Source organism: Apus apus, chromosome 3, assembly GCF_020740795.1.
Source record: "Apus apus isolate bApuApu2 chromosome 3, bApuApu2.pri.cur, whole genome shotgun sequence".
In the NCBI taxonomy this organism is placed as follows: Eukaryota; Metazoa; Chordata; class Aves; order Apodiformes; family Apodidae; genus Apus; species Apus apus.
Genome location: NC_067284.1, coordinates 11,317,503 through 11,345,052, shown reverse-complemented (window position 1 = coordinate 11,345,052; position 27,550 = coordinate 11,317,503). Strand labels below are relative to the sequence as shown.

Here is a 27,550-nt window from a genome sequence, read left to right as displayed (position 1 = left end):
TTAAAATGGTCTCTTTTTCCCTTTTTCTCTTCCTCTGTAAGTTAGGACAGAAACAAAAGATCAGATTTTGGAGCTCTTGTATTTTTTTGCTCCTTCAGTTTGAAAACCGACTTATGTCTGTTTTAAACAATAAATAAAAATAAATGACTAGCAAACATTAGGGACTTGTTGAATGCCTGTTGAGGTCAATGAGAAACTTTCTGCTGACTTGAGCAAGCAGGTTATTCACGGAGAACAGTCTAACAAATCATCAGTGTGAACAATGTGATTAGACTTGGTTTTTGTTTTCAAGCTTTCTAATAGAACATGGATAGGCATGTTTTTATTTAAGTGCAGAATGGATGAATAAATAACAGTACCTGTGCAGGGTGAGATGGAGAACTGACTCTATGTACAGAAAAGTATCTACAGGTACATAAACACAAGGAAAGATTGTGATGCTAAGGCCCTCCCAGTGGGGGCAGGGGATGATTTGGTTGCAGAGGGCTTACACTGGCAGCTGCTCTAAGAATATTCTGTTTTTAAACTATATGTATTGACAGCTGCCTGTCAATGTGTGGAAGCTAGAATGCAGATTAAATACAAACAGAAACCCTACCCATGCCTTTGACTGCTGAAATTCATGTGGCTATTTACTGTGTTGGCTGCAACCTGATATGCCCCATAGCTACAGCAGCGTGTCACGGTTGTTGGAAGTTGCAGCCTTAGTGCAGTAGGTCCCATTTATTTTGTCAATAAGCCCATGACACAAGAGGATTTGTATGAGTTGTTGCCCGCTGAAGTAATTATTCACATTTGAATAGAAGTCCAAATTGCATATTTTTTATATGAATGACTGGTTTACTGGTTCATTAATCCCAAGTTGTAGCAGTCTCTCATTTGTATTTCTATAATAACCTCCAAACCATTACAGTTTATATTTGGAAATGCTTACAAGCTTTTAAGTTGGTAATCTGCATGTTAAAGAGTCTCTGGTTTTAGTGCTATCTCCATGCAGTGAGCATCTGTAGGAGCCAGTCTTGCTTGTATCTGTTTCCTTTCCCACTAGCACCCATGTGTGTATTCAGATAAACCCCTTCTTTGGTGCTACTGTTCTGAGTGCACAATGTCTTTGTGGAGGAAACACACAGAGGAAAAATTGTCTGCCTTCCTTTACATAGGATGCATTGTTGTGAGAAAAATTTTATTTAAAAAAAAAATAAAATCCTGTTAGCCCATGAGCAGTCACCTTCATAGCTAGTGTAGAGGGCTTTTGGTTTGACTTGCAGACACGAAGGAGAAGGTCAGAGTCAGGCAAGAGCAGCTCTGGCTCTCACTGCTGGAGCTTCCCATCATGGTGCAGATGTGTTGAAAATTTCTCTCCAAAGACTGTGATGCTCTGAGTTTGTCATCACGCCATGAGGGGCACCCAAATCACCTTGTCTCTCCCTCATAGTTTGTTCTGGATTGGTGTGTGTGTAAATATAAATATAAATTGCATACATACCTGTGTGTGTATGTATATGCTTGTGTGGGGGGGTAGGTGGGAGTGTTTTTCCAGTGTTTGTGTTGCCTGTGCTGGAACACTGCCCAGCTGCACCTCCCGTCTCTGCCTTCATCTTGATGTTACCGGGAAGAAAAAGAATATCTGGCATTGCCAGTTCTTGCAGGGTTGTGATTAATTTTGAGATGATCGATGGGTGCTCTTCCAAAAGCCTGAGCCTGTAATCAGTGTAATGTACTGGAACAGTTCCTCCTTCACACTCTCCCATCCTAGCTAGGGTCATAGTTTTCCTTTATGGTGTCCCTTTAGAGTGGGAAGAGCTCAAGGACTGCAGATATGCAGTAGCTCTGGTCTCTGAAGGTCTCTCTCTAGGCATCTCCAATAGGTGGGATGCCTCTGAACCTGTGTTTTTGAATAGAGAATCTCAAAACACACAAACGCTCTAAAAAAAAATCAAATCCTCTCATCCTTTGTTTCAATAACTCTGGTTTCTGTTTTAAAAAATGATATTAAAAGTGGAGTTTTGGGGACCTGGCTGAAGTTTTTGCATGTTTGGGGATGATAATGGGAAATGCACAGTTAATGTGAATCTGTTCACTGTGTGATAGGAACAGCTAGGCAACCCTTGCTCGCAGGTCTCCCTGGCCCTGTGGTGGTATCTTCTAGCAAGTGCCTTCTCTTCCTCCAGCACCCATCTCCTGGGGCTGGCCACAAGTGAGTGACAGGAGAACTTGATGCTCCCTGGGGCAAGGGCAGCCTCTGTTCCCCGGGAAGGCTTTATTTTAACGTGCCTTAAGGCAATGAATGGGCAGGTGAAGGTCGTGTGATCTGGATCTTCTGTGGTTTTGCAACCTTTTCTTGGGCGTGTGTCCCACCATCAGGCATGCTCTGTGTGGCAATTGCATGGGAAGGTGTGTCCGTCATCTTGAAGTAAACTTACTCTGCTTTCATAGTTTATTTTTAACACCGTACCTTTGGCCACACCTCAGCATTTTTTTCAGTGGTTAGAGATGCTTATCTTACCAGAAAGTTTCCCTGCTGTGCTATATATTCATGTAGTTGACACTGTTCTCCTTTTAAAGTACAGGAGGTGGCTTCAAGTTGGGTTTGTTTGGGGTTTTTTCTGCTCTGTCCACAGGTTTCAATAATTTTTTTGTGATACGTTAGTAACCTGCTGGGACATGAGATGCCCAGATTACATGATTTATTTACTGCCATTAAGTAACGTAGAAAGTCATAACCCAGATACCTGAATCTGCTGGAGCACATATTCATAATCCAAACTTACTGTTCATAGCTGGGAATGATTTGTCAATCTGGCTTTTTTTTTTTGGTATTTTTTTCCTTTGTTTTTTTCCACCTCCATGTTGCTTGGAGACTTTTCTGCCTCCTGCTATTGAGTCACCTGGAGCAGCGACATAGCCCTGGCTCTCCTCCAGGCTGATGGAGAAGGCAGTGTCCTCAGTGCCCTTTGCCACAGGGGAAGGCTTTTAGGGACCTGTGTCCAGGTTGAGTGAGAAGAACCCAAGCAACAGGCTGGACCATGCTCAGGGACAGTGGGGACAGTGGTGACAGTGGAAAGCAAGCCCTTCCCACGCCTTCAATGGAGTGGGAATGGAAGTTTCCCATGTGGCAATGAGCTGCTGCTGCTAATGGGAGACAGTGTTTGGGTTTTGAGAGGCCCAGGAGTCAGAGAGGGTGAGGACTTTTCACTTTGATCTGGCCCTTCAGATCAATCCTGTAGGAAAAATTATCAGTGCACAAATAATGCAAAGTACAGCACCAGTCAGTAGTGACTTGCACATCTTGTCCCCAGCAGTTCTGTGAATTACAGTGCTGGCTTTCAGTTTTGCTCTGAAGAGCCTGAATTCCTGAATCTTTAGCAGCTATGCAGGTATGGGAATTGCTTAGGGAAAACAATCCTGTCCTGAACTTACATTTTTAATTGACTTGAAGTAGCTTTCCCACTGGGGAAGTTGCTTAAAACCTCAGAGAGGTGGTGGTTGCCTTCTGCTGACTTCAGGCCACTAGTAGCCAGCAGCTCTTGAGGTGTTTGCTCCTTCTCTAGGTGATGTATCAGGGCCATTTATGTTCCTTTGCAGGGTAAATCTTTGGGTGGAAAAATATACAATAGCAGCAGTAATGAAGAAATAGATACGTAATAGATACAGGTGAAGAGTAAGATAGCTCTTTATCTCATAAAATGCATAGTATCACAGAATCTTAGGGGTTGGAAGGGACCTCGAAAGATCGAGTCCAACCCCCCTGCCAGAGCAGGATCACCCAGAGCACATCACACAGGAACGTGTCCAAGCAGGTTTTGAATGTCTCCAGTGAAGGAGACTCCACAACCTCTCTGGGCAGCCTGTTCCAGGGCTCTGTCACTCTCACAGTAAAGAAGTTTTTTCTGATGTTTATGTGGAACCTCCCATGTTCCATTTGGCACCCATTACCCCTTGTCCTATCACTGGACACCACTGCAAAAAGCCTGTCTAAAAGTAGTAGAGAAAGTAGGATTCTTTGGGAAGAGACTGTGATTTTTGCAAAGTCTTGAATCCTGTTTTCTTAATTACAATGAAATAAAATTTGCATTTCAGAGAGTTGCTGTTTAACAGCTCTTAAAGTGTTACACTCGCTTTTCATGTTGGTCCTTTGAGATTTTATACACACGTTTCCTAGAGCAACAATTAGTTCTTGATTCTCCCTTATGAGTTTTCTTTTTCAGGTTGTATGGTGTGGGAAACTGTTCTTTTCTTCCCCACATAAGTCTAAAGGTTAAGTGTTTAGGGAATTGCTTGTTGTAGCTCTTCTCTGTTGTCCAGGCTGCCTCTTTCAATCTTTTCCTTCTTTGAGCCTCATTTCACATAATTTCTTACACCTCTCTTAGGAGAAGTGGCCTATTCCTCTTTTCCTGATGTTTCTTTTAAATTTCTGTCAAAGGATGATCAAGTGGGCCTCAGTTACAAGTAACTACTGGTTTTTACTTGTCATTTCACTGAGAATTTTAGAGCCCATTTGTTGGGGAGCTGTTTTGGTTTTTCTTAAATTAATTTCACTGACAAATTTCAATCTTTGTTGTTTTTTCTCCTAAAGCCTTACATCATGTATCCATCTCACTAATTAAAGCATTTCTATCCTTTGTTGGGGAACCATCCTCGATTACACTATAGATTGAATTTCTCATGACTATTTATATTCTTCCTTTCATGTGGATTAGAGCTCGGTAATGTTTAAAAATAGTATTGTCTGAAAAAAACCTGACAGATCTTTGGCAAAATGAGGTCAGTTGTCATATACATGAAGTCACTTGGAGTGACTACAAGTGTTCCATTCCTTTTTAAGGGGGGTGTCCATCACACACAACAGCCCAGTTATTCTTATTTCTATTGCAAAGGTGGTACTGATGACAATATATTAATTACCCCACTATTGCAACTTCGTTGCACAGAGTGAAGTTGAAAGCAGTTGTCAGTTCAGTGCTCCAAAGGAACTGAAACAAAAGGGTCATGAATTCTCCTTAGTCATGAACACAAAGCCAAATTTGCAAGGACGTATCCTTATGTGAATATAATCTCCTTTTTGTATAGTATCAGCAGGATAAACTGAAATATTGCAGAAGAGGTGGGAGGAGTTTTCAGCATACACAAAACTGAGGTAAAGCTGTTGGTACACTAATATGTGTCACTTACCACTATTGCAGGTTTCAGAGAGCAGGATACGAAAAAAATAATGAGGAAAAGCAGATAAAATTCTGGTCAGCTGCCATGCATTAAAATTTATTTTAAGGTATTCTTACTCTCTTCTCATTCACAGCATGGCCGGACTCCCCTGCATCTTGCTGCCCACAAGGGTCATCTCCACGTTGTCCAGGTTTTGTTGAAGGCAGGTTGTGACTTGGATATTCAGGATGATGTAAGTAGATACAGCCTTCTTGCTTGGGTTGGAGGGGAAAATGTTATTTGCAAAAAGCAGTAGACCTTTACTTCTTTGAAGTAGGATTAAATGAAACCAAAATATGTCTCTCTGTTTTCTAATTTGGAGATGTAACCCCTAATTTGGAGATGCAAAACTGCATGGGAGGCAATGTGAAATGTGGTGGTTTTCAACAAATAGCTTGGTCCTCTCACTCAAAACTGCAAAGCTTTATAAGAGCACTGGTTGTGTCGGGTGGCTGTGAGTAGCCATGAGAGTTGCTGTCTGCCACTTGGTGTAGAAATGAAGTAAGAGTTCGTTGTACTTTGTGGGAACCCACTGGAGGACGTCAGGTAGGGCACACAATGCGTTGTAACCTTTCTCTGAAGTGGGAGATGCTTTTTGTGTAGGCACATGCTGGAGCAGATAGAGTATGGAGCAGCTGCCTGGAGCCCTTTGGGGCATTGCAGGGAAACCATCCTGTTGGCAGCTGTGCTCGCTGTGGGGGTGGTCACATCTGTGAGGCTGTTGTGTGGTGAAGCATCAGCACAATGGAACTAGCTTTTAATTCAGCAAAGGGTAGTTTGTTTTCCTTCATTAATATACGTGATTGGAATTTCTTGGGTTTCCACAGAAGTAGTTCTAATCTTAGACCAGCCTTTAAGGTGCGTTGGAGTGACTGGTAACATGGTTTTAGTTACCTCACTGTGATGAACAAAGGTGTAGACTGAAATGTGCAACAGCAGTTGAATAACCATGACTTCTGCAGATTTGTTGCTAACTTCTGATAGGGCACTGGAACAAGTTGCTTTTGCTCCCCCCTCAATAAATAAGGTGTAGATTCTTGAAGGGGTGTAGAGGTCCAAAGGAGGTTAGAGGACTATTAAAAGGACACCGGGAATGTCTAGGTGCCTTCTGAAAATAGTCTTAGGGATTTGTTACATCTAGAGGGTCTTGAATATCTATAGAAATGGAAAAACTGGTTTCCTTCACATGAGCAGCTGCTTCCCTGTGAGATGTGCAGTCAGTCTGTCTGTCAAGTGCAGGACTGGAGTGCTGGTGCAACCAGCTTTCTGCTGGGAAACTTGTTTTTCTAGGAAGAAACTCTGCTTCCTGCACTCTTTATTTTTTCACTCTGCCCATCTGTGAAATGGAGCAGATCTGCGAGAGTGATGGGAATATCAGTTTATGCAGATGTATCCTGAGTATGTTTTTTGACTTCTTCTAGCAAAAATGATTCATCAGGTATTTAAGCTGAAATTTCGGGTACTTTACAAGTTCAGTCTGTTTTTCTGAGAAGTGCAAGTTGCTGTAAGAATGCAAGAGCTTCCACTGATTTGCTCAAATTGGTTTTCAGTGAAAACTGTTTTTTGGGGAGGTCTGGGGTGTTTTTAATCCTCTGGTAATGGAGTCTAGGCTGTCTATGTGTAAACATGATAGTCATCATGGAAAAACTGTAAATCGGTGTTTAGCATCATTGCAGTTTAGTCAAGGGTCTTGCATTGTAGAAATACTCATCCTGTAGAAGACTTACTTCACTTGCCTTGCAAGCTTCTCAGGGGCTTTGTTTATGGCAACTGGAGACCGCTTCTAAATGTGGTGACTAATCTGAACAAAATTGATGCATGCTTGATTCACCAATACTGTTTCTTTAAAATGTGTTTTGATTTTGGCTCTGTATTTAGTGCTAGTCGCTTGGTTGGGGTTGAGGTGAGTCTCGTGAGTTGCTGAGTGTCAGAGGGTGTGTTTGGATTTGTCTCAGAGAAGGCAGAAGGCTAAAACTCCAAGAGAAAATTTTTGCTTGTGGTATTAACTGAAATATTTCTGCTTTCCTTTTACATAGGTCTTCAGAGAAGGTTCTCTGTTTCTGGTTTATCCTTGTGTGATTAATTTTTACACTTTATTTATGCCCCACAGAATATGTTTGTTTTCTCTTTTAATACATGTGATCTCAATCTATTGGTTGTGCCTTCTGTCACTTTTACTGGGTGCTTATTTGGCGGTGAAGGCATCCAATACCAAGGTTTGATTAACATCTGTATGTTTCATTGCTGTTTTTCAGGAAATACAGATTTAGGTTCAGAGATTAATTGCTCATGAGAGTGGGTAGTGTCATATTCGATTGAAAAGTAAATTACTTAGTTGCTTTTTGTCTGTGGCACTGTTTTGATAACACCAAAAAATCTCCCAAATTCTAAAAATATGACCTATATTTTATTTTTCTAAATAACAAGAGAAACCTAAACACGTTTTATTTTGGAGTTGACTCTCTTGAACTAATGATCTAACTTTCCATTGGCCACATGATAAGCAGAAAGTTGCTAAATGTTGTGGAGACATTAAACCACTGACTTCATGTTCCACAGATACATTCTTTAAAACTCAGTAAGAGCCATAAGAATTAGCTGAAGAATGACCTCCAGTGGCCTGGAGTGGGATTATTATGAATTTCAACCGGTGGAGTCCAGCTCTGTAGAGTATGCCACCCCAGGAACTAACTCTTTCCTTCTCCCTGCCAATACCGCAAACTCTTACTGGGATCCCAATGCCATCTCTGAATGGTCAATGAGTATCCATACAGCACACACCTCAGAAATAGTCAAGGAGAAAGTTGTGCCGGTGAAGGAAATCAAGGACGAAAAAGATAAGAGAAACCAGAAGAGAAAGGCTAGGAAGGAACCTAGAAGATCAGAAAGAGAGAAGGAGGTTAGAACTCTTGTGCCTCAACCCTGCCTTGAGCTTGATGTCTCCCATGGCTGCATGCTGTGCAACCTTGGCCTGGTGGCCTGGCATGACCCAGCTCTTCTGCGGTGCATGGCTGCATGGTGGGCTTTGCGCTGGGGGCTCTGCATCAAGTTTCCTGCCCTGTATCTGCTCTCTGAAAATCTAGCTGGGAAAACCAGTTAAAAACATTTAAAACAGAGGCCCAAGGTACCAAAGCTTCCCTGAATCAGGGGAGGTTTAGGTAGGATATCAGGAAAAGGTTTTTCACCCAGAGGGTGGTCAAGCCCTGGAACGAGCTCCCCAGGGAGGCTGGGGCACATGGTGTGATTCTTGGAGTGCCCTACAGGAGTTGGACCCAATGATCCTGATGGGTCCAGTCCAACTCAGCATACTCTGTGATTCTATAAGCAGAAAATAAATTTCAAATGGAAAAATAACCCAGGGTTCATTAGGATTTCTAGGTGAATGTAAACATGCAAAATGGCTTATTCCTGTACTCCATATCACCCTAATTTTAAGCTGTAATTTTTTTTGTCCATGATTATTTTTTCATGCCTTGGTCACTTCTGCTGGTCATGCATCATCACTTAATGTTCAGAGTGAAGCTCTTCTTACTGTGTATCCCAATGACTGCCTTTCTTTAGCAGAGGAGGAGGAGAGCAGCACAGTTACACTGCAAAACACTAGGGCACATTCAGTTGCCTTTGTGTACAGCTGCTTCAGGATATCCATGAGAGTGTTTAACACTTGGCTATATTCTAACTTTTAAATATTTTGAACTTTCTACTGTGAATTTAGTGGTTTGATTTCATAGTATAAGACGTTGCAAATTCTGCCCAGCACTTGAAAGCAGGAGTTTTGACTGCTTATTTTGGTGCAATTCTGTAGCAAGACAGTTTGTTTGGTGACTTCTGCAAACATGGAAGGACAGTGAAGAGGCAAAGTGTGACACTGTAGAGGGGTTTTAAAGGAAATCCTACAACTGATGGGCACCCTGGAGAGTAGGAGTGTGCAAGAAAACAAAATATAGTAGTTATAATATTTTTTTTTAATCAGAGAAAGGAAAACGTGGTATGTACTACAAACTAGTGTAAACCAAATCTCATTGCATTTGGGCACGAGAGTTTGTAATAGAGGCTCTGGTAACTCTATGCTAGTCCTGTACCATGACAGAGGCAGGAGAGCTGGCAGAAGTACTAACATCTACCTGATCTCTTTTGTGAGTTGCGTATGTTGTTTCCCTTCCCTTGGGGTGAACTTCAGATGTAAAATACATGCCTATCCAGTTCCTAGGTGCCTGGTCCTAGTGGTTGCCTCCACTGCTTTAACTTAGTCAGGAAATGAAGAAATTTGAGGAGATAATTGCAAATACCAAAGTGTTTTGTGCCAAAATCCATGAAGAAGATCAAGATTTAGATATCTGCCTTTCTTCAGGATTCCCAGCATGTAGCCCTCTCCTGAAAGCAGGCATTCAAGCTCTGTAAAGAGCATGGTTTCACCCTTTGGAAACATACCTGCTGGTGCTGGTCCTTGCTGTGCAGTAGCCCCGTTACAGGTAGACCAGGCAGGGTGTGCAATTCCTTATCCTCTGCACCTGGGGGGCAGGCTCCCATTCCAGTCTCACATGGAGCTTCTTCCAGCAAGTGTGTGGAAGGGGAGACACCTGTGTTAGAGGCTGTGGCAGGACTGGGTGTGTGTTTGCACAGTGACCTCCTCAGTGCCACTGTGGCTGCAGTGCCACATGGCAGCGTGCGAACTGAGACGTCTGGGGCGCTGAGATGGAAACAACCAAGTTGGAGTTGCTTTCAGGGCTAGGCAGCAGCTGAGGAAGGGGATTTAAGACACGCTGTTACAGACTTAAGTGCTTTACTTCTGCTGAGCCTCACTTAAGCACCTAAGTGTATTTTCAGTTTTGGGCCCATGTCTGCATGTAGGCAGAGTCTCTTGTTTCTGCCAAGGTCACATTTGCGTGAGGCAGCACTGGGGCTATCTCTCTTCATTGCTGCTCATCTGTGGTCTGTTCCTAAGGCATAAATCACTTACAAATTGGATCATGAGTTATGCCCAATATAATAGTCTGGGCAGTTAATAGGCATTTACTGGTGCAATTTCTGAGCCTCTGGAACAGCCTCTAAATGCCTTGCTAAAGGCATAACTCTGGTGAGTGCTTTCAGAGACAGTTATTTTAGCAGCTAATAGAGAAATACATGAGTAGGTGATTACACTGTCTGAAAATTCATGCTGTGAAAAAAATATAACTCGTCTGTTTTTCTCTGGCTCCCTAAGAGGCAAGAATGGGGTTTGCTCCTCTGCTAATGGGGAGGCAGGGCAGGTTAGAACCACAGCTGTGCAGCAGTGTTATTTATAGAAGAGCTACAGCATCTGCGACTGGGTCACTCAGTGACTCACACAGAGGCCACCAGAGCCTGGTGGTTCAGCTTCCGCAGCACCTTAAGCAGTTTAAGGCTAATGTGTGTGCTGAGACCCAAAGGGACAGTCAGTCAGGTCCTGCCCTGCTGGCTGATCGGCCTGGGGGGAGTAAGGACCTTCACCAGGACATTGATACCTGCCATCTGCTCATTGGGAGGTGCCTCAGTCCAGGTGAAGCAGGTTTGAGATGTCCTTTGACACTCTGTTACATGGGTGAGGTGTTTATTTACCTGGTCAGGGTGATGGTTGGACCTTACTCTAAGATACTTGTCTCTCCCCATGCTTGTGTAGGGAGGGTGTCAGCACCAAAGCCCACACCTTGGGCAGGAGGTTCCTGCCATCTGCAGGACTTGTGTCACTTCACCTACCCAGGTTTCCATTTTGGGGACAAGAAGATAGTACAGAACAAAGCCTGGGCATGGCTGAAACCATCCCAGGGCCACTCTGCAGCCACAGCCAATGGCCCCCCAGCACTTCGGCCAGGCTCTCCAAGAGACACCTGCTCCTGCAGCAGTCAGATATGCTTCCTTCTTCCCAAAAGTGTTTGTTTTTAGTTTAACTGAGGAGCCATTAGAAGTAGCTGTCATATATCTACAAACCCCAAAAAGCTGAACGGCCTTTGACCTTGCTGCAATTACTGTGATGGGGTTGGGTTAATGACAAGAACAGCTGTGTTTTAAACTGGCCCAGCAAGAAGATCCTTAATTGCAAACTAAATCTAATACAATGCACTCCTGCTCCCAATTTGGTCTTCTCAACAATCAATTTTCCAGACTGTAAAGAAGTAGGAACCAGCCATTCATTGTTAAAGCTCCATCCATCACAATGGCAGATGTCATTTTCTTTTAGTCTTTATTATCATACGTTCCATAGTTTTGTTGGTGCAACAATACCAGTTGGGGGTGAGAGGCTGACAGATTACTTTCCACTTCGTGGTAGTCAGATAAAGTGACCTTTGCACTGTCCACATGACCCATTGCTGCAGCTGGAGTAGCTGTGCCAGTCATCGGTACCATGCACGTGCAACAGAGGGTGTTAATTTCTTCCCTGGCCTGTTAGGGACCAGATTTCTGTGCAATAATAGTTACTGGAAACTACCTGAAACTTGCACTTGTGAGATGGTATATTTCAGACGTTTTCCATAAAGTTTTTGTTATCTTTAAATTAAGAATAACTCCGAACTTGCAGTGCTGTCAATTTTCCAATATTTCATGTTTGTCTCCAAGTCTCTGTTCCTGGAACCATTACTGTCTTTGCTCAAAATCTCTTAAAATACATTTCCAGTCTTAGTAGAGACAAGAACACAAGGAATAATGTGTGACCTCTAAAGACAAAACATAGTTTGCAAATGAGAAAAAACCAACCCTCAACACAATTTTTAAAAATCACCTTAATGGTTTATACCAATATAATGACTTACTGGTGGAGGCAGTTGGCATAACAGGAGTTACTGACAGGTTGTGGTTGGCAATGCTCATTTTTCACTTATGGATTAATAAATATTTTGCTGTCATTAGCACAAAACAACCCCACTAAGAGCAATTTTTAAGTCAGCTGCTAATTGCCTTTGAGAACAAATTATTAAAATTATCCAGTTATCTAAAGACTTGTAGACTGTAGGACAGAAAATACAAAAAGTCTTCTAGTTTTTGTACTTGATATGATGTAGTATTACCTGATAAAAATTTGTAACAGAGAAATTTTGCATCTATTTAGGACAAGCTTCCTCTGCAAGCTTTTTTTTTGCTTCAAGATACACCCCATATCTCTGCTCTGTGTGTGTTTTTGGTGACTGTTATCTAGATAAGCAGAAGTGGATTGAATTCCCACTCTGTTTATTCATCCCCCAAAAAGGCTGTGTGCAGCTTTGAAGCTAGTCTTTGTGTCTGGACTCAGTCTGTGCTTCAGCATTGTGGGTTCAAAGCAACTTCAAAGGAAAGCCAAGACCAGTTTTTGTGGCAGCAGTGGAGCTGTTGCAGCTCATTTTCCCATCAGTCAGTGTCTTACATCCCTACATACTGCTGCATAAATCCTCCTGTTCCCCCTCTTTTATCACAGTGTCACCAACGTGCACACAAAAATATGTAGGTAACCCCTGATGGACTGGGTCAGTAGTTTGCATCTCCCTAGTCTTCAGTTTCTGGAAGGCTTGCAGAAAATTAATCTTGGCCTCCCTAGCTTAGCAAATTAGCACAACAGTTGTTAGAGGGGAGATTAGATGGGCAGTCAGACAAGACTGACCACATCAGCTTAATTTCTTTTGGAAACTTGGCCATAAATGAAATAAACTGATGTAAGAAACTTGCTTGTTGCTGCTATGTGGCAAGTCAATGGTAAATGGAAGTCATTTGGACCTCAAGATCACTCAGTTGCCTGAGTGGACTTAAGTTGATGGTCTTGCAGTTGTGGTCCTCATCATAAATAAGTGCCTCTAATTAGTAAATTCATGAGAGGTGCTGAAGAGACTGATCTCATCTCATGCTCCTTATCCTAAGCAGGGCTGATGGAGCAATCAGAGCCAAAACAGGAGAGGCTTCATCCAGTTAGTGTAAGTACTGGAGGATCACAACGATGAATTACAAGAGCCTGTAATTCCCTTTAGTCCCCTACAGACACTGTTGATTGTTAGATACCTAGTGCCAAATACGTTAGATTCGCTGCCTTCTAACACTACCAGATTTTTAGAACGCTTCAGCGCTGTATATGGGCTTGTGATGACTTGAATACTTCTAGGATCAGTTGGTTTTAGCTCTCTGATGCTTTCAATATCTTCATTAATCTTGGAGACTTTAATTAGAGTTGTTTATGGGAGCTGTTTGCAAAGGCAGCTGGGATGTAAACAGTCGGTGTGTTGAAGATGCAGCCCTTGTGTGTGATAATGCGTTTGCTTTGGGTCAAAATGAGGCGGGAATGGTACCAATCACAAATTTGGTTTTTTTTTGCAGGGTGATCAGACAGCGTTGCACCGGGCTGCTGTTGTAGGGAACACTGATGTTATAGCAGCTCTGATTCAAGAGGGCTGTGCTTTGGACAGACAAGACAAGGTAACAGGCAAAAGCAGAGCCCTGTGGGATAACAGGCTTGCCAGCCAGTAATATTAAGGTCTCAGAGAGAGTTATGGTTTATAATCACAAGTAAGTATATGATGCTTTGAAAGTAATTGGAACAGTTAAATTGGAAAAAAAAGCTGTACTGTCTCTAATACAAAGTACTGAGTTAGGTTTTTTTTTATATCCGGCTGATGGTTTTTGATTTAAGAGTCTGGTCTCAGCTCAGTAAGAGAGGAATTAAAGAAATGTACAACCGTACTCTGCCCTATGCAAAACACTGCACTTTCCCTTGGTTATCCCTGAAGCTGAGAATCCCAGACTGTAAATTTAGTTTGGGAGGAAACAACTAATTCCAAGATCCAAACAGCAACTTTAGTGCTGTTCTCTGCTTTCTAGGAGATGTGGGAAGAAAGAAAATATAAACATGAGAGAGACTAAAGTACATAAAGTGTCAGTGGAAGTTATTTTATGTTTTAGTCAGGTGTACATCTGCCTCTGGTAAAAATAAAATAGAAAATAAGCTAGTAGGAAAGGAAAATGTTTTATTTTTTAACTGAGCAAGTGGGGGGTGCAGCTGCTGAGTTCTGAATGTAATACTGCTCTGTATGTGGGCACAGTGCACTAACCTTCTGCTCTTGTGTGTGTGCTCTTCAGGATGGGAACACTGCTCTTCATGAAGCTTGTTGGCATGGATTCAGTCAGTCTGCCAAAGTGCTCGTTAAAGCTGGAGCCAACGTTCTTGCCAAGAACAAGGTGAGGCCCATGCAGGAGGAGCTTTCTGTTCTCCTGTAAGGTGGTTGATTCTCATCACTGGGGATTTCTGGCCATGGCATTTCTCAGTGGGTGAGGGACCAGCTCCTGGTGGGATTTGTTTTATCTTCTTCTTTTGCATTTATTATGCCTGGATGGTTTCTCCACAGGCATTAGGAAATGCAGATTTTGACAGCTGATGCAGAAGGAACTCAATAGCACATTGAATGATACATTAATTACAGCTGAGAAACACTGCAATTCCTGTGGAAATCTCCATGGTGCTCTAATTTATACTGAGCAGATTCTTTGTGATTGGTGAAATTTGAAATGAAAATGAATTGTACTAATGGGATAATGGCATTCAAAATCCATTTTTTCCCCAGAACTTAAGCAGCCAAGTGAATGTAAGCCACAGTGGGGAAAAAATAGTGTGTCTTTTGTTAGAAAGTTATTCCTAATGCAGGAGTGTAGGCTCTTAACAAAATCTTGTCATGAACCTGGATTATCTTCCTTTTCATATTTATTATACCTGGAGAGCAGTTTAGAGGAAAGAACAACAAAGCAGGGGGTTTTAGTTCCACTCTAATAGTAATGTCTGTGGGAGGCTTGTCTTCAAGTGACTAATTCAAAAGTTAATGAAATAGCCTAGGAAAGGATGGCAGCAGCCTGTGCTGTGGGCTGAGCCAGGGCTTGGACCCTGGTGCCGATGGATCAGTCAGATCACGTGGCTGGGACCATCTCCTTCGTTACAGGCGAGAGGGATTTGTGATGGCTGTTTGGGATCTCAGGGCATTTTTTGGTAAACGTGTTTCTAAAATGACAGCTGAAAGGGGCTAGCAAAGAAAGGGAAGAAGGGAGGCAACTGATGAGTCCAAAATTTTTGGTGAAAAGGCAGTGTTTCTGTAGGTACACATGTAGATATGTGGTATGTATGCATGTGTTTGTGCAGTCATGGTCACTTTGTGCTCTGTAATTTCATCATCTTTGATAATATTTTGTGTGTATTCCTCCTTTTATTTTGTTCCAACTTTCAGTTTCTACTTTCTGTAATTATTTTTGCTGTCATATTCACCTAGATTTGTATCAAAGAGACTTTAGACAACTTCCCATGCTTGAACCATTAAACTCCTATCCTGGAAATGCTTGTCTATGTATATACTTATATTTCTGTACAAAGGTATGGATGGGCCTAAGATGCAAGTCTGGTTGCCTTACATGCTTGGATGCCTCAGGGTGTTAGCAGATTTAGCTTAGAATAAAGTGTATGTCAACTGGAGACAACCTCTCTTGGAAAGCATGTCTACAGAGTAGCACAGCGAGGCTGATGTCTGAAATGTGACTGGCAGATTTTAATACTGCAGCTCCTGCCCTGGTCTTTGATGTCTTACCCATACAATCCCCTCCCTTTGCATTCTGCTGCTTGGGTGTTTTTTAATGGACAGGATCTTTTCTCAGGAGCTCCTGAAAAACACGGGAATTGTGCATGCTTGCACACACAAATAGGCTTTTTCACCCCTTTTGATTTCAAGAAAAACAAAGAGCTTGAGTCTCCTTAATCTCCAAATGGTTTCTCTGGTCTCTCAACTATTTATGTTACTGATGACAAGGCATAATCTTTCTGACAGCTTTTCTGGTAGACAGGGCTGAGAACCATGTGCAGGAGCACCTTATGGGCTGTTGTCTTACACCTTGGCTGTTGTGTGATTTTGGCTGGATGGGATAGGTACAGGCTCATGGATTTGCCCAACCCTGCTAAGTCAGGAGGGATTTTACTCTGTATTTTCTGTAGCTCCTGGTTAATAACTCCTGGGACTGCTTGGGGAATGCTTGTAGAGATGCACCTCTCACTGCACAGCATCTTGAGCACAGTTGTATATAAAAGAGCAATGCAGCTGAAGATTACTTATTTATTAAGTGAAACACAACAATCCCATGCAGGAATCACCCTGGAGATGCAGTTAATTTTTGATCAAGTTGGCTTAATAAAAACTCTTCTGCTATGATAGATCATCCCATGAGATGGGTTGTAGCCTTTCTTTTTAGATCCTCCATCAGACTGTACATTTCAGTGAAGATTCAGTGGATTGTCAGATCAGTACAACTCACATCCACTCTCTCACAGAAGCTGGTGACAGGTTTATCACCCTGTGGGAGATGAGCTAGATGAGCCTGCTCTGTGACCCCTGACCCCAGGCACCAGCATCATGACTTCTCTGAGCATTGACATTCTCATCCATCACTTACTGCACAGGACCTCTCTTCCTTCCCACCAGGGCCAACCGTCCAAACAGCAAATGATAAGGACATTGCAGAGGCTGTTCAGAGATAAAACCAGGAGGGGAAAAAACCTCTTAAATGCAGTTTAGTCAAGAAAGAGAATGCTTGTGTCTGCCACAGCTTGGAAACTTAATTCAGGCCTGAAATAGTCTGTAACATGGAACTGAAGACCTAAGACCACCACCTATGAGTTGACCTTTTGTAATTCAAACACTGCAGCTTTGATCTCTGTCTTGAAAGCACAGGGGACAAATTAAAGGATATAATCAAAGTGAACAGGCAGCCTAGTAAGCATGTGAAACCTTTTTACCTGAGCTGATTTCATTGCTAGCTCCCAAAAGCCAAAACCCCCACACATTTTCAGGCCAGCAAAATCCAAGCGCTGCCAGAAAAAAACTTGTCAGACCAAGAAAATCCTTCACAGTTTTAAAAAGAGAATATACAGATAAACTCTTTTTTTGAGCTCTCTCTGTAAAAAATGGCATGCTTGCTTCTTTCAGGAACCTTAGCATGCCATTCTCTGGGGTTTGAGTGGCTTATTTTTCCCCCCTCTCATCTTGCCTGGAGGCTGTCATGCTCTCTGAGCAATGAAGCTTCCCATAGCCTAAAATCTGCATCCTGCCCTGTGGGAGCACCTACAGAGCCAGCCAGACTTGGAGCTGGTTTGTGTTATGTTAGTAAGGAAACAGAAATTGTTGTGGCCCTCCTCTGCCTGACACCCTGCAGCAGTGGTGACTGGCTCTGCAGAGATGCTGTGCCATGGCAGCCTGTTTCTTTGTGTGTGTGTGTGTGTGGAGGGGGGGAAACGTGCAACACAAGAATTATAATTTCTTTATGTTAAATACTTGATAGTGCTGTTAGATATTAATGAACCAGACAGTTTCTAGAGTTTTTGCTTCCTGCAAACAGACTTGAGCAATGCAAGTGTTGTTATACTGTCCAATTTCTGCCTTGACTATATCCCAGATAAATAATTTCCAGCATGGAGAGGGTGTTTTGTTCCTTTGGTTCATTCAGCTCATATATCTGGGAAAATAGCAGTGATGGTTTCTCACCCTTGGGTGGATCTTCTTATGGGAAGATCTGTGAGATTTAATTTTTTAATGCATATGTCCAATTTCTAAATATGGCTTTTGTATTTTCTTGTATTTCTCTAAGGCAGGTAACACACCTCTTCACCTGGCTTGCCAGAACAGCCATTCCCAGAGTACTCGTGTTTTGTTACTTGGAGGATCTCGAGCAGACCTTAAAAATAATGTGAGTTTTGAAAAGAATGAGTTCATTTTGTGTGCCTTTGTTTTAGATATATTTTTTTAACTTGTAGAAAGACTCAGAAATGCTTTTAGCTGTGACTTTTATTATAAATGCTACTGAAAAAACATGTAACAAACCACTGTATATGTTGGCTGCAGGAATGCTTTGGATAGGACTGGGCAACACACTGCTTGTACCCATCTCTTCAGTGGGGATGGAAGGAGCAGAAGGGAGGTTTGGGGTTGCAGCTGGTCCTTTACTGTTTTTTGTGGCCCTGGTGGCCTGACTCATATACTGTCATGCAGTTCTGCAGGAGGGCTCTCTCCAAAAGATGGAAATCCTGAACAGGTTTTATGCCAGGGTGGTGAAAGTCTGCAGACCAGCCATTACTGAGACAGATAATATACACTGTGTGTTGGTCTGCCAAATGAGGTAGAGTCAAGGTGACTTCAATTTCAAACAGCTTTCCTTGTATTTTATAATGCATCTGGTATGACAAAGGAAAAAAAAAAAACAACAAACAACTACAAAAGGAAGCCAGATGTTTTTCTCCCTACTTGATAGCAAGGTGGACAGAGACACACAGAAATGGAAACCTGTGGGGCTCTGCTTCCAGTCCCAGCTGTGCATGTGCCACCCCTTGGGGGGGGTGCTGCTCTGGCCCCCACTCCACCTCTTTTCTCCATGATGTGTGACACCAAGTGAGGTTTAAACCACATGGGTCTGGGTCAGAAGAATAGATTTAATGTAAAAATGTAAATCAGTTTTTGGAGTGCAGTAAAGCAGCACTTTATAATTCTGGTATTTCCCATCAGTGGTTAAAGAATTTGTACACCCACCTTGCCTGACCTCAGCTCTTGCTAAACCCTCCCACCCATGGTAGTAGTTTTTGTACTGCAGAGAAGACAGCGTTGCTGTTAAGTGGAGATGTGTGGCATTTACTGCTCCTTTTGGTTTAATAGGATTATTTCATCCCTGAACATCATGACAAGTGCAAGCTTCCTTACTGCGATTACATGCTCAGAGCTTTGTTTCTGTTTGCAGGCAGGAGATACCTGTCTGCATGTGGCTGCTCGTTATAATCACTTGCCCATCATTAGGGTGCTGCTCAGTGCTTTCTGTTCTGTCCATGAAAAGAACCAGGTCAGTGCATGAACCTCATTGTGACTCTGCACCCTTGGCATATGGCTGGTTGTTGGGAAGAGGGATTCCTACCCAAGTAATCCTGCTTTACTCTGTGTTTAACTGTGCCACCAAATGCCTGAGCTTTTAAGAGTAGCCTGAAAACAATGGCGTATCAGTGGTTTATTATTTTGCCATCACTTTTGCATCATTTCTTTAAAGCATTGCCTATTTATACTGGTTCTGCAATTGCATGTTGGTATATAAAGGGGGGTTGGGACAGGCGTAGTAATAGGGCTAGGAGTTGGCAATCCTGGGTCCTTACCAGTTCTGTCCAGAATAGGACTGGGTGAGAGTCTCGGTCGTTTCTGGGGGCTCATTTTCCTTTGCAACTATATCCTAGTTGGGTGGTAGAAAGGAGTGGATTTAGTATATTGGAATATGTTAAATCTGCTAAATAAACAGATTATGTGGTGCTTAACCACACTGTCTTCTGTTCCTGGGAAATTTTCCTTGTGTACGTGAGGATCATTAAGATGTTTTCTGATCTGTACATTTAATCTTGTTTCTTAGATATGAGATATTACAGCAAACAAAATGGGTTTCAGCATGCTAAATTTACTATGTAATTTTATTTGGAAATGAGTTTTTTAACTTACAAAATGAGCTACTGAATATTAATACTAACTGATGTGAACCTGTCCCAGAAGGACAACCCTTTTTCTTCATTCCCCAGTACTACTGTGAGTTGTTCCATATTTGCACATATAATGATTTTATTTATGAATATGCCTCATCCAAGTTAGCAACAGGTGGTAGTTTCCCACTATTCTGGAGATTTAATTTTCTGAAGGCAAAATGCAAGGCAAAGGGGAGAGGAGGGCAGTAGATACACGTGTTTGGTCTCCCTTGAACAGCTGCCAGTGCCTGAATCTGATCACAGCTGTCTCCACCTCACTGCACCAGGACAAGGGCAGGGCAGTGTGTTAGTGCTGGACCTGGATCACCTCTGGCTTTGGTCCAAAACCTATTTTTCTTGAGGAAGCTCATAAAGAGAACACCAACCATCTTGCTGGTGGTACTTTCCTGATCATTTCTGAGTAACGTGATACGTGGCCACCTGCCCACCAAGCAATCAAGACTGTAAAAAAAAGAAAAAAAAAAATTAAAAAAGGAAGGTTGTGGTGGGAAAACTGGTTTTGGCCTCAGGTGTCATATCCATTTGCTGGCAGTAGAGCTAGTCTGCCAGCAAGCTGTGTCATGTGTCACTTGGCTGAGTCAAACCACACCACCAGCACCCCAGCCGTGTTTCTCAAAACCAGGTTGAGGTGGCTCCTTGCCCCTTCCTGTCTCCTTCCTCCCAACTTTTTGTTATTGATCAGGTCTTATTTAAGCTTAGTTGTTCCATCAGTAAGTGTAGGCCTTTTCACCTCTGAGCATCCTTTCTGTGTGATTTCTGCAAGGGACTTGTGTTACACACTTGTTTTCTGCTTTCTAACTTGCAGGCAGGGGATACTGCACTCCACGTAGCTGCTGCTCTGAATCACAGGAAGGTGGTTAAGCTGTTGCTGGAGGCAGGGGCTGATGCATCTGTTGTCAACAATGTAAGCAGGATGTGGAGTTTCTTTGGTGTTTTGCATTTAGGCAGACTCCCTTCAATACTCTTTATAGTGTTGGTAGAAAATATTTGGGTGTTAGAATTGAATTAAATCTGGGTAAATAAAAGCAGTTAGTCACTTTACTCTTGTACACAAGAGTATATACACTAACATTGGGTGGAAAAATTCCACATTTCCAGCAGCTTGTGTTTTGAAGGAAATGCCATTTACTTTTTCCTCTCAGGCAGGTCAGACCCCTCTAGAAGTTGCCAGGCAGCACAATAACCCTGAGGTTGCACTTCTTCTCACAAAAGCATCGCAGGTACGTTACAAATCTCTCCCTAACACACACATACACATGGAGCTGAGGCCAGTTAACCTTGAGAGGCCACGACTCCTGGTCCATAACATTCTGCTGGGAAAGGTGCCTCTGTTTCTGCTGGCATTGTGTGCTGGCCTCAGGTCTACTGACATGGAGCCTTTCAGCCCCAAGCCTCACAAGGTATGCAGAGTAAGCCTCAGCATTTAGCATTGGCAGAGGTCCTGGTTCTCCTGACTGGTAGATGGTGGAGCAGCCAGAGGCACTTTTTCCTGTGGTGGCCCAGGGGTTAGAAAGCTGCCCTGTACCCAGAAGGTCCCAGGTTGTGTCCCTCTGCTGACTGCCTCAGACATCCCCAAGGTGCTTGCTTTCACTGGAAGGTTCTTTGAAATGGGGACAAAATATCCTGTTCATACTCTGCTGCTGTGTGTGTGCTACAATGCTCTTCAAGCCAGAAGGCACGTGGGAGGGCTTTGTATTCTGAGACCAGGTGTGATCCTGTCCTGCTCCTCGTTGTCACCTCTGCGTGAGAAGGGCTTGGCTTGGCAACAGGCCCAAGGACACAGGAGGTTCTCACCCCTCCAGGGGACAGCAAGGGGACTTCAGTGGTGGTGTGTTCTCACGGCTATAAACACTGACATTGCTTGGCCCATCTGTATGCATCTGGCAGTGCGCTCTCCTTTATCCATTGCCTTTCCGATAGAGCTGAAAAAGGTCTGCTCTGTTGCTTGGCTTCTGTGGTAGGAGAGAGCACGACGTCACTGAGTAACAGTGTGGTCTGCCTTCAGGTCTCACGCTTTAATCGTGGAAGAAGCCTGAGGAAGAAAAGAGAGAGGCTGAAGGAGGAAAGGCGAGCTCAGTCGGTGCCACGGGATGAAGTGGTACAGAGCAAGGTACAGCCCAGCATTACCTGCTGCAACTGCTGTGAGGAGGGAGCATAAATAAAACCCATCAGGACTAAACCTATTTGGAACTGTTGCTTGTGCGTAACCACAGCAGCTGTCTGAGGCAGTCTGATGTACTTTGCTGCTTAAAGAATGGCTTAAAACTGGGAGACGGCAGAAGAGGCACCTTTTCCCCATCACTGCAGCGGCTCTGAACTCCTTGTCTTTGCTTCAAGCAGGGCAGTGTCTCAGCTGCTGACGACACACCGAGCAGTGACCAGCCGCCACAGAGGAAGAGTGATCCGAAGGATGAGCCCCGGTCAACCTCACCAGACCCCAAGGGGAAGAAGAGCAAAAAGAAAAAGCCGAAGGAAAAGGTATCAGTAGGTTTAAAAGAGAAGTGAGAGGAGCGATAGCTGTTGAGCAATAGTACAGGTATCCCCTTGGCATGTCGCTGAGGGGCTGTCAGGGCACCAGGCCCACCCTGCTCATGAAGCAGAGGTAGTCTTCAGACAAAACCCGTTTCTGGTGGGTACGTTCTGCTCTGGAGGGTCACACAAACCAGGTTTGTGCAGAAATCTCATTATCGTGCTGACACGGTAAGGTTGTGCCCAGCCACTGCAGCTGGATCAGTGTTTTAATCCGGTTTTCCCTGTGCTCTGTCACAACGGATTTGTCCCGTTCCCACCAGGAGCAGTTTTACCGGGGGGCTCGTAAGGAGGGGAAAACATTGTGTGTGCTTCGTGCAGGTGTCAGCCCTCTCGGACCCCATCTCCCCAGCGGATCAGCAGACGCTGCCGCAGCCCCAGCAGAACGCGGCGAAGCGCCGGAGCAAACACCACTGCCCCTCCCCGCCCCCGCCCCACCAGGTCCGAGCCTACCAGCTCTACACGCTCTACCGGGGGAAGGATGGGAAGGTGATGCAGGTGAGCTGGCTGCTGCCCTGCTGGGGGGAGGCACAGGGAGCAGCACCTGCGGCTGGGGCAGGTAGCTCACGGGTGGGAGCTGCACATGATTAAGTGCTCTCTCAGGGGTATGAAGTCATGCCTCTGGATTTGTGTTCCTTCTCCTTGTTCAGCTGCATTTTGGCTGAGGTCTGGCAGGCAAGAAGCTGCTTTTGTGCATGTTAAAGAAGACACATTAACTAGTTTTGGTCCAGAGAGTATTCCCTTTTTGGAGATAAGGTGTGAACAGTGATTGGAAATGACACTGAAGATACACCTTGAAATATGAAGATTTCTGACAGGAAATGCAAAGAGCTTTTCCAAGGAAAATTAGTGAGAGCAGTGTGTGAGCACTGAAGCTTACTACCTAAACCAAGTTCCTGAGAACGCTTGATAGATTTGGTTCAATTCTTCCTGTTTATTTGCAACATGTCTTTGGGGATTCAAGGATGACTGGAGGCAGGAGCTGTACAGAAATTGGTTCACAAGTAAACAGAGTTACCAGCTCATGTGCGTTTATTCCAGTTTAGAGGCTGATATTTTACTCATTTTCTTATGCAAGTATTTACCAGTACACATTTATATAAAAGCATGAAAACAATCAGCAGATTACCCTGGAGACACTGTAAACGTCTGTATTGTTGTTTTCTTAATACTGCCCTCCTGTACCTCTGGGAGGTCAGTCCTTCATTTCCTTAGCTTCTCACCTCCATCCACCAGCTCTGCTCAGTCCCTTGATGTAGATAAGAAATTCAGCAGATTCTGAAGATCACTCAAGTCAGACTTCAAAGGTTTTACTGTCCATGTTTTCCAACATCTGTGTAAAGCTCAGGAAATTTTTAGACAGGGGCACTAGGGGATTATCCTAATAGCAGGCATCAGGAGGATGGAGGGCCTTTCATATGTTAAAAAAAATATCTCCCTGCCCCAAGGATCTGATGGTAGGAGGGTGGGCCAGTTGGAAGGACTTGGGGGGGAGGAAGAAAGATGCAGAGAACAGACAGGATTCATGTACAAATGTAATATAGTTACAAAGATTAGTTTAATAGAGCTAGACTGTCATGGTATTTCCTGAAATACACGACACTCCTCTCTCCCCTTCTTTTTTTTGCTTGTCTGTCAACTTGGATGCCCTCAGGCCCTGAAGAGCAAACGATTTCTTAAGTAAATGTATTTCTGAAGTGTTCTCTAGTGCTCCACGAGCCACCCACCTTCCCTGCCAAGGGAGTAACCCCCAGTTTGTGCAATGGTGCTGCAGGGCCAAAGGAGAGAGGGAGGTTCCTCTGCAGACCGATTCAGAGCAGCCATTTCACGCTCCTCACTCACCCCCCTGAAGGAGACAATTTCTGCCTGTGGACTGCAGAGGAAGCTGATGAGGATTGTCCTCACTTAAGGGAGTTTTTTGTGACCATTTAAATGTTGTCAGTGCAGATCCCCTTGCAGAGGAGCCTTTGTCATGTCAAAGGAAGGCATCGGGTGTGCTCAGCAGGTAAGGGTCAGCTGCATGCCAGCAGGGTGAAGGTAGACACCAACAACAGTGAGACCTTGCCAAACAGTACAAAAAAGAGCAGATTATCTGCATTAAGTTAAAAAACAGATACACACAAAACCACACACATCCTCAGATGTTTTTTTTGTACAATTCAGAATTACAGCTTCAAGACACAAGGTATCAATCTGAAATGTGGTGTATCTCACAGGGCACAGAGTGCCATGGCATGTGTGATCTGAGCTCATTGCTGCTTGTAGCCCCAGCAAAGTCAGCACTGCTGTTTGTTAGGATGTGTCCACATAAATCAGATCAGTCCTTTCCCCTACTCTGTGCTTTTCCAGCTACTAGCCTGTTGGCTGAGCTACTGTAAGATGTTACCTGGAGGGTGAAATACAGAACATGGTACAAGAGAGCCCCAGACAGACTCAAGGAGGCTGCAATCATGTTCCAAGTGCACTGCGAGGACAGAGGGTTGTAGCAAGTAAATGTATTACTTCCTTTCAGGCACCAATAAATGGATGTCGTTGTGAGCCCCTGATAAATAAACTGGAGAATCAGTTGGAGGCAACAGTGGAAGAGATAAAAGCTGAGTTCGGAACAGTACAAGATAAGATGAATGTTAAGCTGGGCCAGATGGAAAGCAAAACTCAGCATCAAGTAAGAGTATGACCCTGAGGTCATATATAGACCCACATGACTCTTAGAAACCTGTCCTATGCTTACTGAATATTTTCATTGTCAGGATGCTTTTATTGCTTCTTGTGTTGTAAAAACGAACCTGAAATCTAATATTTAAGATCAGGAAACTGTGACATTCCACAGGGATCTAATGTTGCAAACCAGGGACTTGAGAAAAACACATGTAATGTGTTAAGTGGCTTCAGGTGCTGCTTTAGACAATGAATCTAAATTGCTTGAGGCCCTAAGAGGGAAACTTAAAGCCAGAAGGCAGTCCTACAGATGGTCAGTTCATAATTGTAAAAATCCCTCTTGCTGAATTCTGTTTGCACTGAGATTGAAGATCCTCTAAATTATTTTTTAATTTTTAATGTAATTGTTATTGATATGAATTGATATTTTTGTGGTTGGCAGCATTCCTAGAAATGAAGGCTGAGAGACAGACTGTGCTTTGACAAGGTTCACAGGTGGGGGTTTTGTTTGGTTTTTACCATGATCATCTCAGCTAAAGTGTGGGGGTTTTTTTCTGCAGCTCCGTGTTTTGGACAAGCTGATGGCTGAGCGGCTGTCTGCAGAGAGAGCAGAGTGCCTGCACCGCCTGCAACAGCATGCTGAGCTGGAGAAAAACGAGGGGGAGAAACGGCAGGTAGGGCTGCAAACACCTACTGCCTGGTAGCTCAGATGGATCAGTCCAAGAGTTCAGTTCCAGCAGGCAGAGTATCACAGAATCGTTCTGGTTGGAAGAGACCTTCAAGATCATCGAGCCCGACCATAACCTAACTCTACCAACCGTAACCTAACTCTACCAACCGTAACCTAACTCTACCAACCGTAACCTAACTCTACCAACCGTAACCTAACTCTACCAGCCATCAACCTAACTCAGCCAACCATCAACCTAACTCTACCAAGTCCCATGCTTAAACCATGTTCCTAAGCACCACATCTACACGCCTTTTAAACACCTCCAGGGATGGTGATTCAACCACCTCCTGGGCAGCCTATTCCAGTTTTTAATTACCCTTTCTGTGAAGAGGTTCGAGATTTATCTTGTCTGTTGAAACAGACAAAAGAGCTTCAAAGACCAAATTGTTCCTACCCACCCCCTTAATCTCTAACCCAAATTCATAACACTTCTGCATTAGAAATGGGGAATGTGAAATCCAGTCCCACTGTTGTAATTTAATTTGGTGGGTCCAAAGTGTGGGATCTGTAACAAAATACCTTTTTTCTAACACAGTGCTTTGCAAAAATTCCACCTGCTAAGTTTTTAACAGTTCTCCTTTCAGCTTTTGCTTCACTAAAGGAAATCTGCAGGAACATCTGCAAATAGTAACAAAGGCCAAGATCTGTGTTACTCCTTTTACTTCTCATCTTCTTGGTTGTGTGCCCTGGGAATCTCTCCCTTCTCTTTCTGATAGGTTATTTTGTCCATGTATTAAAAGGCTGCGGTTGTTCCCTCTGACTTTGGCAGATTGACTTTGGCTTTATGAAATACAGGGACTAAACATCCATGTGCTTGGAAGGGCCTGACCTAAATTCATGTAATTTAAACAAGGGGGTAAAAGAGCTACTGATATTTTAAGTTATTACGGGCAAATGCCTCCATGACTGATGCTTATTGAGCACCTTTGTAATTTATCATTTAGTGGCAGATTCGACTTTATCACTGAGCGGACAGAGGAGAAGAGGTTGGTAATGGTATAAAGCTGTGTCCCAGAGGTTCCTTAATTTGAATTTCACTCTTAAAAAATGGCAGCTTTAACTGCATGTGATGTTCCTTGTACTTAGAAAGTACCGTTGGACTGTATGGGTAAACAAAGTCAGCTTTGATTAGAGGACTTAAGAGTTGCATTTGAAGTAGCACATTCAATTCTAAGAGGTGGTAGGTTGGACTAAAGGGTAGCCTTTCATTAGCTAATGCATAATTCTTAATCTTTTCTGATTTGCAGTCCTTTAAATATTCCCAGTGGCAGCACACATATCTGTAAAGAGAGTCTAAGCCCACACATCCCAGGCTTGCTTCTCTTTGTCCCTGCCACATGTTTTCAGCAGCCTGGGAACCATAGGATCTCATCATAGGATCATCTAATTCAATCTCTTTCTCATAGACGTCCTTGGTTGATGAGCTGAAGACTTGGTGCATGTTGAAGATTCAGAATCTGGAGCTCAAGCTTTCTGGAGACTCCAGGTCATCGAGACCAAAATCAACTTTGTCCACTTGTGAGTCTCTCACAGAGACCCTGGATACTGAGAACAACCCCCACAGTGCCAAGGACTGCAAAGCCACCCAGCCTGCACTGCAGCCAGAGGGCTCCCACCAGCATTCCTACATCGCGCTCCCAAATAGCCTCTCGGACGACGGGGGAAGGAGCAGAGTCCAAATGCCAGAACAGAGCTTTGGGCAACATTTTTGCGTTCAGCAAGATGGTGTGTCAGGTACTTAGATGTTATACTCATTCAAAGGCAAGCTAATTAACGCTGGGATACTTGTATTAATACCACAGATACTAATTTGGGCTGTGTGCTTTCCCCCCTGCATACGCGTAATGTCTTGGGATTAGAATATACTTCAAGGCAGCCACTGGGAATATTGTAATCATGGTTGGGTGGTATTCCAGTGGCTCTTC

The 27,550-nt window shown here is 43.5% G+C and overlaps 1 protein-coding gene across 5 annotated transcripts in view; it reads left to right on the top strand.

The window, feature by feature from the left end:
* The window catches only part of ANKRD6 (ankyrin repeat domain 6), a 96,432-nt gene that overhangs the window by 66,204 nt on the left and 2,678 nt on the right, over window positions 1-27,550 (top strand). The window contains exons 1-14 of one of the 5 annotated variants that reach the window (XM_051613476.1): window positions 5,366-5,395; window positions 7,762-8,101; window positions 13,495-13,593; window positions 14,254-14,352; window positions 17,788-17,886; window positions 18,928-19,026; window positions 20,511-20,609; window positions 20,848-20,925; window positions 21,711-21,815; window positions 22,046-22,183; window positions 22,556-22,675; window positions 24,747-24,899; window positions 25,453-25,566; window positions 27,032-27,359. In XM_051613476.1, the coding sequence (XP_051469436.1) occupies window positions 7,808-8,101; window positions 13,495-13,593; window positions 14,254-14,352; window positions 17,788-17,886; window positions 18,928-19,026; window positions 20,511-20,609; window positions 20,848-20,925; window positions 21,711-21,815; window positions 22,046-22,183; window positions 22,556-22,675; window positions 24,747-24,899; window positions 25,453-25,566; window positions 27,032-27,359 (1,825 nt within the window). In that variant the 5' untranslated portion in view covers window positions 5,366-5,395; window positions 7,762-7,807. Of the gene's footprint in view, window positions 1-5,296; window positions 5,396-7,761; window positions 8,102-13,494; window positions 13,594-14,253; window positions 14,353-17,787; window positions 17,887-18,927; window positions 19,027-20,510; window positions 20,610-20,847; window positions 20,926-21,710; window positions 21,816-22,045; window positions 22,184-22,555; window positions 22,733-24,746; window positions 24,900-25,452; window positions 25,567-27,031; window positions 27,360-27,550 lie in introns of those variants that run through there. The other 4 variants (XM_051613475.1, XM_051613477.1, XM_051613478.1 and 1 more) reach the window with 4 other exon arrangements.